Source organism: Erythrolamprus reginae, chromosome 3, assembly GCF_031021105.1.
Source record: "Erythrolamprus reginae isolate rEryReg1 chromosome 3, rEryReg1.hap1, whole genome shotgun sequence".
NCBI classification, from domain to species: Eukaryota; Metazoa; Chordata; class Lepidosauria; order Squamata; family Dipsadidae; genus Erythrolamprus; species Erythrolamprus reginae.
In genome coordinates, this window is record NC_091952.1 from 1,985,655 (window position 1) to 2,005,026 (window position 19,372).

Genomic DNA, 19,372 nt, shown 5'->3' on the forward strand with positions numbered 1-19,372 from the left:
ACAATGGATGCACCAACGTTCTCTCCTACAGCTCCACTTCAGAAGAGTCCTGGCGACTGGATTGCCTGCCGCAGAAGGCCCTCCGAGGTGGCTACCCTTGAAGACTTGGGGGGTCCTTTCAGGGATAGAACTGCTGGATCACAGCGCCCATCATCCCCACCCAGCAGGGCTGTTGGCAGCAGAGAGCCAGTGGAGTATCGGCTGGACAAAAAGAAACCTCTAAACAATTGCAAGGAGAAAAATATAAACTTTTTTATTGAGTGATTGCAAAATAAATTTCCCATTAGCGCTCCGTACATTCGCAAAGGTGATTAGCCCCAGAAGAGCCGCAGTGCAAGTAAACATCTGACAAGATTTGTTTAAAAAACACAACTTTTGATGGCTTACAAACCACATCTGCCTCTCGTCTCTCTATAAATGCATTTGTGGAGGTTCTCAGGATGGGTTTGGAAATGTGGGCTAAGTAGGGTGGGGCTCAGCAGCAGCCAAGCGATTAGGAAACCAGAGCCTGCAGAAAGTACCAGAGCTCGGGCCAAAAGGTAACGTGGTTGGGCTCTACTCAGCCCCAAGAAAGAAGGGACATCACGTTCCCTGGAAGCTTGAAAGAGGTGGAGACCTAGAGGCTGACTCCACCACTTGATACAACCCAGCTGGCCTGGGCTGGGCTCATTTCCCCCCAATCCATCTGAGAAGAATGGCTGTAGACCACCAGAGCTGGAAAAGGTTGCCCACACGGTCCTTCTTAGTTGGCCAACTGTCCCTGACCTCCTCTACTCATCCTTTAGACCATCGGAATTGGAAAAGGCTGTTCTGGATCTTCTCAACCGGATGTCCAAGTGCCGCCTCTATGTTGGTTGAGGCAGGCAAGGTTCCCTCAGGTACCATTTTTAGGGGGTCAAGGGAAAGGGAGAGTTTTGCCTTCTCTTTCTGCTCAAGATCCCCATGGACAATTGGTGGGCCACTGTGGGACACAGAAGGCTGGACTCGATGGGCTTTGGCCTGATTCAGCATACCTCTTCTTAGGTTCTTATGTCTTTCAACTGTCAAGTGTCCCTGACCTCCTCTACTCATCCTGTGGATCACCAGAACTGGAAAAAGCTGGTCTGGATCTTCTCAATTGGTCTTTTTTAGTTGCCCAATTATCCCTGACCCCTTCTACTCATCATGTGGACCATCAGAACTGGAAAAGGCTGGTCTGGATCTTCTCAACTGGTCTTTCTTAGTTGGCCAACTGTGCTCATCCTGTAGACCACCAGAACTGGAAAAGGTTGGCCTGGATCTTCTCAACTGGTCTTTTTTAATTGGCCAACTGTCCCTCACCTCCTCTACTCATCCTGTAGACCACCAGAACTGGAAAAGGTTGGTCTGGATCTTCTCAACTGGTTCTTCTTGGTTGGTTGGCCACCCATCCCTGATCTCCTCTGCTAATTTATCTATCCATCTATCCATCCATCCATCATTTGTGCTTGCCTTGCCCATCTCTGGGTGTGTTGCTGAATGGTTGCCAAGCACCTAACTTGATAAGGGAACTAAAACACGCTGACTTGACTCACAACCAGTAACACAGCTGGAAAAGCACAGGTGCCCAAACAGCTGGCATTCACAATAAGCCACACCTTAGGCAAGTGACTACCGGCTTCCCCAAAAACCTAGTCTGATCTTGTCCAGAAATGGTTTAGACACACTCCTAAACTTTTCACATCTCTACCCCTTTTTTCTGTTGCCTTCTCAGGCTCCATGTTCCCCATCCAGCATGGTTGTTGGTAGTAGAGAGCCACTGGAGTCCAGTAGGCATCTTGCTATCTCTTCAGCCCAGCACTTGATGAGTGGAATTCCGCTCCCAGGATTTGCCAGAAGGGGAATGCTAGGAGTTAAAGTCCACCCATCCTCAAGTGACCAAGGTTCAGAAACACTGATCTAACCAGGTTTAGATCTTCAGGAAACATGGTTTGCAGAGGCCCCAGGGCAAATTCTGGGAGTCGAAATCCACCCATCTTCACAAATGTTTTTTGTGAAAAACTCTGAAGGTGGTCAAGACAGGGTTGACCAACTGCCAACAGCTTTGATGGCACTCTTCTGCAAGCCATGATGGGTTTGTTGTCTGCCTGGAACAGTTGTTTTTTAAATGAGGCTTTAAAAGGAAGAAACCCCCTCCATGGGTCTCAGTGAGGAGGCCAAATAGCAATATGCACCATGTGACACCTTCCTTCTTTCAAATATACATTCTGGTAGATAGTTTGATGAAGGTTTAGATGCTCTCTAGCCATGGTTAATTTATATTCTGCTTCCTAGTCCTTTGCCTGCTCAATTGCCTGCTCAATTCCCAAGGACTGAAGGAACCAAAGATATACACACCCTCAGGAGACAGGCAACTGTCAAAAAAATTAGGAAATTTCTCCCTCTTCTTCCAAGTAGAGGTTCTTGAGATCTTGCTGTCTTTCTAAGTCGGCATTGGTCAAACGTGAAGACGAGTGGATTTCCAACTCCCAGAATTCTGCTGGCTGTGGAATGCTAGGAGTTGGTCCATCTTGGCTTCAAGCGGTCAAGGTTGAGAAAGACTGCTCTATAACCAGGTTGCTTCAGGGAACATGGTTTGTGGAGGCCCCAAAGACTGGTACTTTGTGGTCAAAGAACTGGTGACCAGCCATCAAATTCTGACAGGAAAAAATCCATTGACGGTCAAACAAGCAAACCCAGGAGTTTCAGGCTCTGAGAAAAGATAGGTCCTCTCTAAACAATAAGCCATCGGAGTGCATTAGGGATTGTGTAGTCATGCAAGCAATGGTGGGTTTTTTTCATGCCAGTGTGCCATCATAGCCAAAGCTTGCCGGGGGAGGAATAAGAGAAGAAGGAGATGATAAAGCCAAATGGACAAGGCAGATTGTTCTCCCCAGCTGACCTCACTCCCTGTTTCTATGGGCTGTTGTGCCAGGGGGAGGCATGAGTTGGGTTGTTGACATGGTCCTCTCGTAGTGGAGGGTTTCTGGGTCTTTCTCTGGAGGCTTTCAAAGGGTACCAATGATTGGGAGGGCAGTTAGAAAGGAACAATCCAGAGTCTCTAGAGTTGAAGTTCACTAGTCTTAAAGTTGAGTTGAAATTCTCAACTCAACTATATAGTTCAGTTAAGAATTCTCAACTCTAGAAATTCAAATTATAGTTGAGTTGAAATTCTCAACTCTAGAGTTGAAATTCACCAATCTTATAGTTGAGTTGAAATTCTCAACTCAACTATATAGTTGAGAATTCTCAACTCTAGAAATTCAACTTATAGTTGAGTTGAAAGTCTCAACTCTAGAGTTGAAGCTTATAGTCTCATAGTTGAGATCCTTAAGTCTTAAAGCTGCCAAGGTTGGACCCTCCCTGCCCTCCCTCTTCAACCTGACTCACCTCCCAGCTAGCTCAGGTAACCAGGATTGAGGTTCAACATCTGAATAGGATCGAAAGGACCCACAGCAGGACACTCCCTTGAAGTCACATTGCAAAGGGGCCCATCCCGAGTAGGGACTTGCAACCCCCTCCCCAATAGCAGCCTGTCAGGTTTAAGGTATTTGGTTGGTGCCCTCCAACCAGCTGTGGGGTGTGGCAGTGCCAGGCTTTGGTGGTGGCAGGAGCAGAGAAGAAGCATCTGGGTGTAGCTGGGGTTGCAGGAAAGAAGAGACCCCCACCCTCCCTGGACATCTGGGGGGGCTCCTGGAGTCGTTTGGCTTTTTCAGCTGGGGGGCTTCCGGTTTTATTTGCGCAGGGGGGCGATGATGACGTTCCGGTAGCCCTTCACCCCCTTCAATTGGTCGCTCTCGAAATCCACCACCAATTTCCGCAGACCGGATTGTTGGGGCACGAAGTCGACTTTCACTTTGGCTTCCTCGCCAGGCTCAACGGGCGAATCTCTGGAGCAGGAGGGGGAAATAGAAATGTTAGAACAATGAACCAGTGGAACAGCTTGTCACCAGAAGAATAATAGCAATAATAATAATACTAAAATTAAGAAGTAGGAAGTGAGGTCCATATTGATGTTAAAGTGAAGTAAGCTATCACTGAGGGATGGAAAATGTGTGAAATAATTGGTTATCAAGCGAGATAAGAAAATTAAGGGCATATAATGGTGTAGTGATTTTGAGTATGTTGGAGAAGAAAACGAATTGTATTAAAAATTGTTTGAAAAGCGATTCTTTGTGTATGTACAATTGAAATAAGATCAATAAGTAATTAATGAATTATTATTATTGTTATTATTATTATTACTATTATTATCTGCGCGTGCACAGGAAGCAAAATCTTACGAGATTTGTGCACGTGTGCGCACAAGATTTTGGCAATTTTTTGCTTCTGTGCATGTGTGGAAACAAAAAAAATTCACCGAAATCTTGCATGCGCATCCTCTCACCAAAGGTTGCTTCCTGCGCATGGGCCGGAGCAAAATCTTGCTGGGATGCGCACATGTGCACGCCAGCAGCCCAAAGTTCCACGCGCATTGCACCAGTAGTGGCGGTAATTAGCAACATTGTATTTATTTTATTTATTTATTTTATTTGTCAATCAAGTATAGTATTATAGTACATATTAACATAACATAACATAAGTGGAACGTAGTAATAAAAAGGATAATAAGACAGTAGGACAGGGACATTAGGCACATAAGTGCACTTATGCACGCCCCTTACAGACCTCTTAGAAAAGGGGAGAGGTCGATTGTAGATAATGTAAGGTTGCAGGTTTTGGGGTTGGGGGAAGCAACAACAGCCGCCCCGAGTCTTCGGAGAGGGGCGGCATACAAATCCAAATAATAAATAATAAATAAACAGAGTCAGGTAATGAGTTCCAGGCAGTGGCCACTCTATTGCCGAAATCGTATTTTCTGCAGTCAAGTTTGGAGCGATTTACATTCAGTTTGTATCTATTACGCGCTCTTGTGTTGTTGTTCCTAAAGGTGAAGTAGTCATATCAACATATGTGATAATGAGCATGTATAAGAAAAAAAATAGTTATAGTTTATTATATTTGTATGCCACCCCTCTCCGAAGACTAAATAACCTCTTTATCCATAAGCTCTAGTGACATTCATTTCAGCTACGTGGTGTACAGTACTTTATTACTTAAATTGGCTCATTCATGATTGAAGCAAAAAGGTTATTGAAAAATATGGAAAAATAAAAGCTTTATTAATCCCCGCATGATTTGAAAAGAATTGCCAAAAGTTATGAAGATACGTAATCTTACAATCCTTACAATAAATTGATACATACTAATATTAGTTGCTATTAAATTTACTTCAATGCTCCTTTTTTTCATAACTAGTATTGACAAATGTATCTTTCTTTTCTGTACGCTGAGAGCATCTGTACCAAGACAAATTCCTTGTGTGTCCAATCACCCTTGGCCAATAAAATTCTATTCTATTCTACTCTACTCTACTCTAGAATGGATAAGGCAAATATCTAATTAACAAAAATAGTACAATAAAGGAGAAAAGGGTATTTCATATAGGCCGTTCAAAACGATAGTCCATCCTATATCCATCCTAAGATAAAATACAGGAAATAGTATAAGGGCAGATTAGATGGACCAGGATTCAATATTCTATGTTTCTAGTCAACTCATTAACTGACACCTTGTTTGGTTTGTGTTACATTCCCAATATGATAGAGATATATTGCATGTATTGTACCTATACTTTATTTCCGTGTCTCTATTTAGTCTGTATCTATGTGCTTCTTTACATTACATGTTTTAATTGTAAATATTTATTTATTTATTTATTTATATACTTTTTTAAAGAAAGAAAAAATAAATAGTGATAAAAGAATTTTGGAAAAAGAATAACGGGACTGAAATTGGAAATAAAATGCATTATTGACTATTTTTAGGAAATGACGCAAGCGAAGGCAGCCCCTCCGTTGCACGCTCAGGGGCTGACCCACCCACCCACTGCTTAGTTGCAAACATCTGCTTGTCCTTTTCTTCGCCTCTCCTAATTGGGCCTATTTTTAACTTTAACATCTGGAACATCCGATGGTGGTGTTGTCGGAATATGTGTCCTGGATCATTCCTCTCCTGGGTGGGGTCACCTGTTTTCTCTTTAGTTCCTCTTATTTCCCTTACTTCTGTTTTACTCTCTTTCTTTCATCGTTTTGTTTCATTCTTTCGTTTTATTATTTCTTTTTTTTTCATTATTTTATTTTATTATTTAATGTTTTATTATTTCATATCATAGTTATATTTTATTCTACTTATTCTAGTACAGAATAAGTACTCAATGCGCCCTCAGCGCGAATTCTGCCCCAGATTTTCTCTTGCTAAGTGACATAGATAGATAGATAGATAGATAGATAGATAGATAGATGCAGGCAGGCAGGCAGGCAGATAAGGAGGGAGGGGGGGAGAGAGGGAGGGAGGGAGGGAGGGAAGGAAAGAAGGAAGGAAGGAAGGAAGGAAGGACAGGTGGGTGGGTGGGTGGGTAGATGGATGGATAGAGATAGATGGATGGAAGGAAGAATGGATGGATAAGTATTCTACTTATTTTATTGTTTTCTTTTATTACATTTTACTATTTTATTTTATGTTATTAAATGTGATTTATTATTTCATTTCTTTATTTTAATTTATTATTTAATGTTTTATTGTTTTATATTATACTTTTATTTTATTTTATTCTACTTATTTTATTGCTTGGTTTGGTTTTGTTGTCTTACATTTTATTGTTTCATTTTATGTTATTAAATGTTATTAATTATTTCATTTCATTATTTTATTATTTTATGTTTTATTATTTTATATTATAGTTTTATTTTATTTTTATTTATTTTGTTTTGTTTTATTTTATTACATTTTATTATTTCATTGTTATTAAATGTTATTTATTATTTCATTTCTTTTAAAAAATATTTTATTTTATTACAGTGTTTTATTATTTTATATTATAGGTTTTTCATTTTCATTTTATTTATTTTATTCTATTTATTTTAATTTTTGTTTTTTTTTGTTTTATTAAGGCAAGGAAAGCTTCCCGGGCAGTCCGCCATTCGCACCCAGAGCCCCTTGGGATGTTCACGGTCAGACTTACAGCGGCTGGACCTTCTGTCCCCCGGTCAGTCCGGCCCCCTCCATGGTGAAGACGCAGCCGGTCAGGGGGGTGGGGAGGGGGTTCCTCAGGGTCAGCTCGCCCACCAGTTTGCGCTTCTGCATCGGCTCCCCCAAAACCTGCAGACCGGGAAGAAGGAAAGCAGCGCCCTCAGTGCGAATCCTGCCCCAGATTTTCTCTTGCTAAGTGACACAGACAGACAGACAGAAAGACAGACAGACAGACATGGAAGGAAGGGAAGGAAAGAAGGAAGGAAGGAAGGAAGGACAGGTGGATGGATGGATAGAGATAGATGGATGGAATTAAGGATGGAAGAATGAATGGATGGATAGTTGGATAAATGGATAGAGATGGTTGGATGGATGGAAAGAAGGAAGGATGGATGGATAGATGGATAAATGAATAGATGGATAGAGATGGATGTATGGAAGGATGGATAGACGGATAGATGATATGGATGGATGGAAGGAAGGATGGAAGGATGAATAGATGGATAAATGGATAGAGATGGATAGATGGATGTGGATAGAAGGACAGAGATGGATAGATGGATGGATAGATGGATAGATGGATGGAAGGATGGAAGGATGGATAGATGGATAGATGATAGGGATGGATGGATGGATGGATGGATGGATGGATGGACAGATGTCTAGAGATGGATGGATGGATGAGAGTGAGCATCCCATAATTTCATCCCCTCCCCCACCAGCTGCCTGACGTGCCTCAGCCCCCCTTCCCTCCTCCTCCTCATGCAAGGGACCCTCCCTGCCTGCCCAGCTTTCCCCCCAAACTGCCCTACCCTGATTTTGACGTCGGGGTTCTTGACGTGGAAGTCCCGCACCCCGAGGAGGATCTTCTGGTTCTCCGCCTGCTGCAGGACCGCTGTGACCTTGATCATGTTGTCCGGGGTCAGGCAGTGTCCGTATTTCTCGTAGAGGATGCGCAGGGGGACCGTCCTTTCTGCAGAGGAGGAAACGGAGGGATACGGTGGGACTTTCATCAAGATTAAATTTCCTTTCGTGGCATTTTATGTTTCGATACCTTGCATGTTTGTGGGACGCTTGTTGAGATTCATGTAGGGGTCCTTTATTATTATTAATATTGTTATTATTATTATTATTACTATTATTATTATTAAGCAAATAAGCAAAGAGGAAACAATATTAATAAATTATTTCACACCAATTATGTCACACCAACACTCCGCAGTCTGCATTGGTTGCCGATCAGTTTCCGGTCACAATTCAAAGTGTTGGTTATGACCTATAAAGCCCTTCATGGCACCGGACCAGGTTATCTCCGAGACCGCCTTCTGCCGCACGAATCCCAGCGACCAGTTAGGTCCCACAGAGTTGGCCTTCTCCGGGTCCCGTCAACTAAACAATGTCGTTTGGCGGGACCCAGGGGAAGAGCCTTCTCTGTGGTGGCCCCGACCCTTTGGGACCAACTCCCCCCAGATATCAGAGTTGCCCCCACCCTCCTTGCCTTTCATAAGCTCCTTAAAACCCACCTCTGTCGTCAGGCATGGGGGAATTGAGACTTTCCCTCCCCCTAGGCTTATAAAATTTATGCATGGTATGCTAGTATGTATGATTGGTTTCTAAAATTGGAGTTTTAAATTAACTTAAATATTAGATTTGTTTACATTGTATTATTATTGCTGTGAGCCGCCCCGAGTCTGCGGAGAGGGACGGCATACAAATCTGATTAATAAATAATAATAAATAATAAAAATCTTGAGGATACAAGCAACAAGTTAGTCCTACAGTCCTAAGTGGGAGGAAATGGGTGATAGGAATGATGAGAAAAAACTAGTATTAATAGTAGTGCAGACTTAGTAAATAGTCTGACAGTGTCGAGGGAATTATTTGCTTAGCAGAGTGAGGGCGTTTGGGCAAAAACTGTCCTTGTGTCAGTTGTCTGGATTTCATTTTGATTTACTCCTGCACAATCCCCTGCTGGGTTTGGAAGCCCGCATTCTTCCTCTCTGATGGTTACCTGCGTTGGGCTCCAGGCTGACATTCAACAGGTCCTTGTAGCCGCATTCGGGGCCCAACTTCCCGTTGTAGCTGGTGCTGGCGGCCGAAATCTTCAGCCGGCAGATCCGCTCCTCGGACGTGTTGTTGTTGATGACCACGAAGACGTCAAAGTCACAGCCGTTGTTCATCCCCTCGGAGGCCTTGATCCTGAGGGCCAAACCTTCCTCCATGGAGACCTGAGTCTTCACCTGCTGCTCCTTCTCCTCCTCCGCATCTGCAGCCAAGACAGGAGCAGAGAAACCTGGGAAATGTCCTCTTTTTGAGGTGTGGAAGGGCACCCAGAGGGCAGCTTCTCTCCCTCCACCAGTGGAGCAGGAATGCTGCCAAATCCCAATAGAGTGACCCCTCTACCTAAGAACGCTTCTACTTACGAATTTTTCTAGATAACAACCAGGTGTTCAAGATACTTTTGTCTCTTCTCAAGAACCATTTTCCACTTATAAACCCCAGCCTCCAAAATTGTAACCGGAAAAGGCAGGGGGAAGCCTCTTTGGGGCCTCTCTAGGAATCTCCTGGGAGGAAACAGGGCTGGAAAAGGTGGGGAGAAGTCTCTGTGGGGCCTCTCTGGGAGGAAACAGGGCCAGAAAAGGTGGGGAGAAGCCTCCGTGGGGCCTCTCTAGGAATCTCCTGGGAGGAAACAGGGCTGGAAAAGGCGGGGAGAAGCCTCCGTGGGGCCTCACTAGGAATATCCTGAAAGGAAACAGTGCTGGAAAAGGTGGGGAGAAGCCTCTGTGGGGCCTCTCTGGGAGGAAATAGGGCCAGAAAAGGTGGGGAGAAGCCTCCGTGGGGCCTCCCTGGGAATCTCCTGGGAGGAAACAGGGCTGGAAAAGGCGGGGAGAAGCCTCCGTGGGGCCTCACTAGGAATATCCTGAAAGGAAACAGTGCTGGAAAAGGTGGGGAGAAGCCTCTGTGGGGCCTCTCTGGGAGGAAACAGGGCCAGAAAAGGTGGGGAGAAGCCTCCGTGGGGCCTCTCTAGGAATCTCCTGGGAGGAAACAGGGCTGGAAAAGGCGGGGAGAAGCCTCCGTGGGGCCTCACTAGGAATATCCTGAAAGGAAACAGTGCTGGAAAAGGTGGGGAGAAGTCTCTGTGGGGCCTCTCTGGGAGGAAATAGGGCCAGAAAAGGTGGGGAGAAGCCTCCGTGGGGCCTCTCTAGGAATCTCCTGGGAGGAAACAGGGCTGGAAAAGGCGGGGAGAAGCCTCCGTGGGGCCTCACTAGGAATATCCTGAAAGGAAACAGTGCTGGAAAAGGTGGGGAGAAGCCTCTGTGGGGCCTCTCTGGGAGGAAACAGGGCCAGAAAAGGTGGGGAGAAGCCTCCGTGGGGCCTCTCTAGGAATCTCCTGGGAGGAAACAGGGCTGGAAAAGGCGGGGAGAAGCCTCCGTGGGGCCTCACTAGGAATATCCTGAAAGGAAACAGTGCTGGAAAAGGTGGGGAGAAGTCTCTGTGGGGCCTCTCTGGGAGGAAACAGGGCCAGAAAAGGTGGGGAGAAGCCTCCGTGGGGCCTCCCTGGGAATCTCCTGGGCAGAAACAGGGCCACAAAAGGTGGGGAGAAGCCTCCATGGGGCCCCTCTAGGAATCTCCTGGGAGGAAACAGGGCCTCCACCCTCCCTGTGGTTTCCCCAATCGCACGCATTATTTGCTTTTACTTTGATTCCTATGGGAAAAATTGCTTCTTCTTACAAACTTTTCTACTTAAGAACCTGGTCACTGAACAAATTAAGTTCGTAAGTAGATGTACCACTGTATTACTCAAATTATGTCCCTGACTTACAACAGTGACCATTCAAAGGGGAAAGTGACTTATCTGTGACTGTTTTTCAAAGTTACAAAAAATTGGAAACAAAATAAATTACCTGATGAACAAATATTGATTAAGAAAATCATGGATTGTGCAGAAGTAGATATGTTAACATTAAAACTAAACAACAAAGAAGACTCAGAATATTATAAAACCTGGAACACATTTTATGAATGGTTAAAAATAAGAAAAGAAAAATAAAACTACAATATAATTATCCATCAGATATAAAATGATACACAGCCTTTTAGTAGCATAATATATCTTTCCTTAACTCTTTGTTATTATTTAAAGAGAAATATTTTAATCCTCGTAACTATTTTTTCATTTTGTACAAGTACTGTATTACGTGAATTTAACATAGAAACATAGAAGACTGACGGCAGAAAAAGACCTCATGATCCATCTAGTCTGCCCTTATACTATTTTCTGCATTTTATCTTAGGATGGATCTATGTTTATCCCAGTAGTTGTTTTTCAAATTAATTCCTATCAGTAGAATTGTAAGATTACATATCTAAGTTTATGGTCAATATTTCTTATGAATAGCAGTTAGGCTATAGGGGAGTTTTAATGTTTTTAGATACTTCTTTTGTTTCAACCGGTTGGACCACCTGTCCCATATTTTATGATATTCCCTGTCATCTTTGTCTTTTAGAGTTAATTTGCTTATTTCAGCCATTTCGTATAATTTATTAATAAAGTTTAATGTTGTTGGTATTATTGCTTTCTTTCTTATTATTATTATGCTTGGTTTATATGGATGTAATTATGTGATGTATGGTGGAGAAAAATAAGAAAATAAATAAATCTTGGAAATTGGATCACACTCCATCTACTCTAAATGTATTAACAAAACTCATGAATGTGCTGAGATGACGAAAATGACCCTTGAACTACAGGACAAAGAGGAATCAGAGTTCTACAAAGCGTGGAATAAATGGTACATCTGGCTGGATGAAAGACAATGTATAACTCCATCATGATCTTTTTACCCTTCACCCAAACAATTATCCGACAAACTTATAAAATAATATTATGAATCATTGAAAAAAGGGGTGAACAAATTCTAACTCAAGTTTAGAAATCTAAAAATTTCATCTATATTGATAGTAAAGATCTTAAAAGCTGTAGAGTAATTGTGTCAACTGATAAGTTGACACTACTTACGACATCTGATAAATTTATAGATATGAATTTATCTCTTCTTTCTTTTTTCTTTTTAATTTTTCCTCTTCTCTTTCCCTCCCACTTTCCTCTCTTTTTCTTTCTCTCTCTTTAGCTTTTCTTCTTTATTTTCTTCCCTTATGTAAGTGTGTATTTTGTTCTATAACTCTAAATTCATATACATTTGTACTAATATTCGCATAGTCCTTTAGCTTTATGTATCCCCTCCCCTATTTATCTGCAATAAAGATTATATTTTCTTTTTTAAAAACTTTAAAAATAAATAAACAAATTCGATCCTGTTCATAAGGATTGGCATGAGTTATGACTGTAATTCCAGGCTCAATTACGGTCGCCTTTCCTACCAGGATGCGTTCAAGGGTGCCCACCTGTTATGCCGGGCTACACGTTACGAACCCCCAATTAAGTCCAAAGTAGAAATTCAAACACACACGGTTGTAAAGTAAACAAAATTGGTTTATCAAAAGGAAAATATTGTCCAAACGCACTTTAATCAGCCAAAGTGCTCTCCCACAACCCACAAGCCTTGAAGGCTGTGAAAAACATAAAACAAAAGCAAAGCAGATCAAAGGCAGCTATGAAGACGTCACAGCCACCCCCCTTCAAGAGTCCTCACACTTGAATTGTTCCACAAAGTCCTTGGAAATCCTGAAGCCGTTCACAAAAGTCTTTGGAAATCCTGAAGCAAACCACAAGTCTCTCTCTCACCAAACAGATAATCTCCCACGCCGAGAGGCAACAACGCTGGCAATTTATCAGCAGCCCCATTAGCCTAATTGCCCCAGCCACAGGTGTTCTCCCTTATTTTCTATAATACTTGCGCCATTGTTCCTTCCTTGTCATAAACCTGCGTCTGTGAGCATCTATGGCTCACTAATGGGGTAATTAGCTAATGGGCTGCCTGTAATTACCTCCTCATCCAATCCCGCTTCACTCCCAGAATAATAATAATAATAATAATAATAATAATAATAATAATAATAATAATAATAATAATAATAATAATAATTATTATTATTATTATTATTATTATTATTATTATTATTATTATTTATTGGATTTGTATGCCACCCCTCTCCGGAGACTCCACCCTCTTCCCCTGACACAAAAGCTTTACTGTCGGAAGCTGTTGGCAGTAAAACCGGCCTCTGATAATGTGAGGATTCTCCCACACCAACCCCCACTGTCTTCGGAGCAGGAGCTGGCCCAGAGCCAACCACAACACCACCCAGCTTTCCCACGGCCCCCTCCGAGTACCTTTGTGATACTTGTAGGTGTGCGTGATGTCTTCCTTGGTGTCCTTGCCCACACTCTTGGTGCTGATGTTCTTGCCCACAAGGGTGGGGTGCATGGTCTTCTTCCGGGACATGTCACTCTGGAGCATCAAGTAGGCAACTTGGGCGTTGACCTCGGCAAAAACGAACTTCGCGTCGTACTTGAAATCCAGATCTGCCTTCTTGACGGCTTTCACCGGGACTGGCCCACAGCAGAAGACGCCTGTGGGGGGAGCACGTAGGACACAGAAGGAGAGGGTTGGGAGGGACCATGGAGGTCTGCTAGTCTCACCTTCTTCTGGAGCAGGAAGCCCTGTATCAGTGATGGAGAACCTTTCTTCCCTCGGGTGTCGAAAGAGCATGGGCATGTGATACCATGCATGTGTGAGTGCTCACACCCATAATTCAATGCCTGGGGAGAGCGAAAACAGCTTCCCCTGTCCCCCGGAGGCCCTCTGGAGGCTGGAAATGGCCTTTAAGCCAACTTCTGGTGGGTCCAGTAGGCTCGTCTTTCGCCCGCCCCAGGCTCCAAAGGCTTCCCTGGAGCTGCGTGAGGGTAAAAACGCCCTCCCCCCTTCCCCTGGAGACTCTCTGGAGGCCAAAACGCCCTCTCAGAACCTCTGTGTGAGCCAAAAATCAGCTGGCCGGCACACACATGCACGTTGGAGCTGAGCTGGGGCAATGGCTCATGTGCCAGCAAATATGGCTTTGCATGCCACCTGTGTTACCTACGCCATAGGTTCACAAACCCGGGGTTTAAGATTTTTTTGTCTCTTCTTACAAACTATTTTCACCTTACAAACCCACTGCTGCCGCTGGGATGCCCTGCCTCTGGACTTCCGTTGCCAGCGAAGCACCCGTTTTTGCGCTGCTGGGATTCCCCTGAGGCTCCCCTCCATGGGAAACCCTACCTCTGGACTTCCATGTTTTTGTGATGCTGCAGGGGGATCCCAGCAGCGTAAAAACGGGCGCTTCTCTGGCAACGGAAGTCCGGAGGTGGGGTTTCCCATGGAGGGGAGCCTCAGTGAAATCCCAGCAGTGCAAAAACAAGCGCTTCGGCTGGCAAAAGGGGTGAATTTTGGGCTTGCACGCATTAATCGCTTTTCCATTGATTCCTATGGGAAACATTGTTTCATCTTACAAACTTTTCATCTTAAGAACCTTGTCCCGGAACCAATTAAGTTTGTAAGACAAGGTATCACTGTATTAGTTAAAAGCAATGCGACGGGAGAATTTAGAGAAATAAAACAAGCAGTGACAGAAAGCGCTCAGGCGGTCATAGTCTTGGGTTGGAAGGATGCGACAAAATGGACAATGCAAAATTGGTACTGGTACATGGTGGATCATATTCAATTTGAGATTATGGACAAAAGGATGAACTCGGTTAATGAAACTGATTTGCGACAACTGTTGGGATGATGGGACAAGGTAAGATGATGTATGGTCAGCAGAATCCGAGACCAAGCTACAAGGAATAAATTGGAATCACTTTATAATATGTAAATAGATATATTGCTCTTCAGTTAAAATGGTATAGATAAGAAATACCCCCAATTTGTTGGTGGGGTGTGAATGTTTGTCTGGTGGTGGTAACCAATTACTGAGTATGTTTTGTGTGTGTTTTATATTCTATATTTTAAAATGAATAAAAATTATAATAATAAAAAAATAGGAGAGACCTGGTAACATGAGCTTTCCATCCCTTCTTACCTTCACTCTTTTCCTGCGGAGTTGGGTCCAAGGCTTGCCAGCCGTCATAGCCGCTTGGAAGGTCTGGACGGGTCATCCAACATTCCACCCAGCAGTGATAATTCCTGGGTCAAGAAGGGAAGGAGAAAGGAGGATTGAGGACATCCCTGGACAGCCTCCTTCTCCTCCTCTTCCACATTCCTTCTGAGGTTATACAGGGTGGAAATGTCCACCAGGTATGTCCCAGTGATAAGAAGCCTGGATTCATTGCACATCCTCCATCATCTACAGCAGTGTTTCCCAACCTTGGCAACTTGAAGATATCTGGACTTCAACTCCCAGAATTCCCCAGCCAGCCTTCGCTCCCAGAATTCTGGGAGTTGAAGTCCAGATATCTTCAAGTTGCCAAGGTTGGGAAACATTGATCTACAGAACAAAGTGCTCTCATCATAAATATGAAAGAAAAGGACAGAAAATACTGGTGCTCCTCCTCCTCCTGGTATCCATAAAGACAAAATAGCAATAATAAGACCAAGACCTTAGAACAAATGTATACAAAACCAGAACTGAGAAGACACCAACAGACAGCAAGTGCCACCTCTTCAAAACAGCAGAATAAGCATAGAAACATAGAAGATTGACAGCAGAAAAAGACCTCCTGATCCATCTAGTCTGCCCTTCTACTATTTCCTGTATTTTATCTTAGGATGGATCTATGTTTTTCCCAGGCATGTTTCCATTCAGTTACTGTGGATTTATCTACCACGTCTGCTGGAAGTTTGTTCCAAGCATCTACTCCTCTTTCAGTCAAATCACATTTTCTCATGTTGCTTCTGATCTGTCCCCCAACTAACTTCAGATTGTGTCCCCTTGTCCTTGTGTTCACTTTCCTATTAAAAACACTTCCCTCCTGGACCTTATTTAACCCTTTAGCATATTTAAATATTTCGATCATGTCCCCCCTTTTCCTTCTGTCCTCCAGACTATACAGGTTGAGGTCATGAAGTCTTTCCCGATAAGTTTTATGCTTAAGACCTTCCACCATTCTTGTAGCCCGTCTTTGGACCCCTTCAATTTGATACATCTCTTTTTGTAGGTGAGGTCTCCAGAACTGGACACAGTATTCCAAATGTGGTCTCACCAGCACTCTATACAGCGGGATCACAATCTCCCTCTTCCTCCTTGTTATACCTCTAACTATTTAGCCAAGCATCCCTTTCCCTACCGCCCGACCACACTGCTCACCCATTTGGAGACTGTCAGAAATCACGACCCCTCAATCCTTCTCATCTGAAGTTTTTGCTAACACAGAACTGCCAATACAATACTCAGATACAATACTCTTTTTCTCTTTTCTTTCTTTCCTTCTCTATACTTTCTTTCTTTCTTCTTTTCTTCTTTTCCTTCCCTCTTTTCATTTTGCCTGTTTTTGTATTTGCATTTGATGATCTTTTGTCTGTTTTTATATGCAAATATCTAATAAAGATATTTTTTTTTAAAAAAAGGATAAATAAAAAGCAACGGTGCTGATTTCCAAGAAGCCCTGACATTTTCTTAAAAATGTTTAGAGAAAAAGGACGTTATCCAGGATGGTGAAGGCGATTCGGAGGTAGCAGAGGCCTCATGCTGGCAAGATCGATTTGGGGGAAGAGAAAATTCCCTGGTGACGAGTAAACAGGCATAAAGCAAACAACAAACAAATAAATATGCAAATTAAACACAGAGCTTCCATCGCTTAGGGAGGGAACGGCAACACCACCCCCGGCTCTTACACCAACTCATGAAACAGATGTTAAAATTTATGGACTAGGAGATTATCAATCACACATCTGGGGGGGGAAATTAATACTTTTCTGCATTCCGACTGGGGCTTGCCACCCACTGGACAGCCGTGGGAGGTTTGAGAGCTGAGATGGCGCAGTGGTTAGAGTGCAGTGCCGCAGGCTCCTCCAGTTAACTTCCAGATGTAGTTCAGCAGTTCAAATCTCACCACTGGCTCCAGGTTAACTCAGCCTCCCATCCTTCCCAGGTGGGTCAAATCGGGACCCAGATGGTTGGGGGCAAGAGGCTGATTCTCTAAACCGCTTAGAGGGGGCTGGAATAGCACTATGTAAGTCTAAGGGCTATTGCTATTCCTTCCTTCCTCCCTCCCTTCTTTCCTTATTTGCTTACTTACTTCCTTGGTGGGTCAAATGAGGACCCAGATGGTTGGGGGCAAGAGGCTTGCTTCCTCCCTCCCTCCCACCTTTCCTTCCTTCTTTCTATCTATCCTTCCTATCTATGCTGGGTCAAATGGGGACCCAGATTGTTGGGGGCAAGAGGCTGATTCTGTAAACCCCTTAGAGAAGGCTGTGAAAGCATGAGGAAGCAGTAGATAAGTCTAAGGACTATTGCTAATGCCATGGCTATTGAGCAAACAGAGTGCTGAGTTCAAGGCTGCAGCTGCAAAACCTTGTTGGGGGAGGAGGAAGAAAAGGGAGAGAGGAAGTGGGGGGAGAACAGTGTCTGTGTGTGTTGGCTGTCTGGGGGCTGAGTCACTCTGTCTCGCCTGCGGTGCAGATAGGACGGACGGAGAGTTGTGCAGGCAAGCCCAGCTTCTCCCTGTCCTGAAATACAGGGGCAGCTTGTAAGGGTGGCTCCCTGCAGAAAAGGATGAGTTTGTTTGTTTGTTTGTTTGTTTGTTTGTTTATTATTAGAGCTGGAAGGGACAATCTGGGTCCTCATTCGACCCACCAAGGAAGGAAGGAAGGGAGGGAGGGAGGAAGATAGGAAGGAAGGAAGGGAGGGAGGGAGGCAGGGAGGGAGGGAGGATGGAAGGAAGGAAGGAAGGAATAGCAATAGCACTTAGACCTATATACCACTTCCTGGTGCTTTTACAGCCCTCTCTAAGCGGTTTACAGAATCAGCCTCTTGCCCTCCACAATCTGGGTCCTCATTTGACTCACTAAGGAAGGGAGGGAGGGAGGAGGGAGGAGGGAGGGGAGTGGCAGGACTGTAGGGGCCTTGGAGCTCTCTGAACTTGGTTGTTCCCTTGCATGACCCAACTAGCTAACATGATCAGTGCTAGAAGGGAGTGGGATTTGCAGTGGAGAGGAGGAGGAGGAGGAGAACTATAGGTCCTTGGTCTCTCCAAGTAGGGTTATTTTTTTGCAGACGTTTCATGAGCCAAGTAGGTAACATGATCCATGCCAATAGGAAGGGCCATTTGACAAGAGGAGGAGGGGCAGTTCGTCCCCCCGCCCCTGCCAGTCTCCCCCCTCCCGTCGGTCACTCACCAGATGAGGTCCTTTGTTCCCCTCTGCAGCTTCCCATTCTCATCCAAGTAGATCTCGATGACCATGTTCCCGTTCGTGTCGTGGGCCGAGTTGTAGTTGGTCACCACGCGGGCAGGGATCCCGAGGCAGCGGAGCACTGGGCAGGCGGGGGGGGGGGTGGTGAGAGAGAGAGAAAACACCATGGTCAGCATCTCTCCTGTCTCCGGGCAGACTACACCCACTACCCCAGACTCCCTCTGGAAAGCCGGCCTGGTTGTACATGGGCATTTGCCTGTCGAAACCGGCTTCCCTGCACCCAACGTGCGGCTTTTGCCTTGGAGGTTGGGGAGGTCTCCATGGTGCCCCCACCGTGGTGGTGTTTGTGGTTTCTCACCTGTGCAGGCCACGGCGGCAAAGACCCAGCACTGCCCGTACCGGACGGGCTGGCATCCATACTTCTGCCACCTGCGAAGGATGTCCACGCTCCCGCTCCAGGTGCTGGGGCTGACCCCATCGTTGTAGTGGTTGTCCCAGCGTCCGTACAGGATGCCTTGGTCATCGTTGCAGTTGACCTGCAGCCGAGGAAGCAACGGCTCAGTGTGACACAAGGCAAGTTGCGACGGAGAAAGAAGAATGTTTGTAACTCAGAGTTGAACGGAGGGGTCCTTGGTATTCTCTGAGCATAGATGTAGACCTTTCACTACCAAACTAGATAACGTCATCAGTTCTAGTAGGGATTAGGGTAAATTGATAGCAAACCTCCCTCCTGTTTAGAATCGGTGATGTTACCTGGTTTGGCAATGAAATCTCTACAAGAAAACAACCAAGCTCAGTTAGTATCAAGGACCTCACTCTTCTCCTCCTCCTCTTCCTCCTCCTCTTCTTCTACCTCCTCCTCTTCCTAATCTTCCTCTTCCTCCTCCTCTTCCTCCTCTTCCTCTTCCTCCTCTTCCTCTTCCTTCTCCTCCTCTTCCTCCTCCCCCTCCTCCTCCATTTCCTCCTCTTTCTCCTCCTCCTCTTCATCTTCATCCTCCTCCTCCTCTTCCCTT

General features: G+C 44.6%; 1 protein-coding gene across 1 annotated transcript in view; it reads right to left on the reverse strand.

The window, feature by feature from the left end:
- Positions 1-227: 227 nt before the first annotated feature.
- Positions 228-19,372, reverse strand: part of TGM2 (transglutaminase 2) — a 53,564-nt gene continuing 34,419 nt past the window's right edge. The window contains exons 5-12 of the mRNA XM_070744335.1: positions 18,718-18,895; positions 18,345-18,480; positions 15,091-15,194; positions 13,364-13,603; positions 9,080-9,334; positions 7,881-8,041; positions 7,061-7,197; positions 228-3,887 (exon numbers count right to left, since the gene is read on the reverse strand). Of these exons, the coding sequence (XP_070600436.1) occupies positions 3,731-3,887; positions 7,061-7,197; positions 7,881-8,041; positions 9,080-9,334; positions 13,364-13,603; positions 15,091-15,194; positions 18,345-18,480; positions 18,718-18,895 (1,368 nt within the window). The 3' untranslated portion in view covers positions 228-3,730. The remainder of the gene's footprint in view (positions 3,888-7,060; positions 7,198-7,880; positions 8,042-9,079; positions 9,335-13,363; positions 13,604-15,090; positions 15,195-18,344; positions 18,481-18,717; positions 18,896-19,372) is intronic.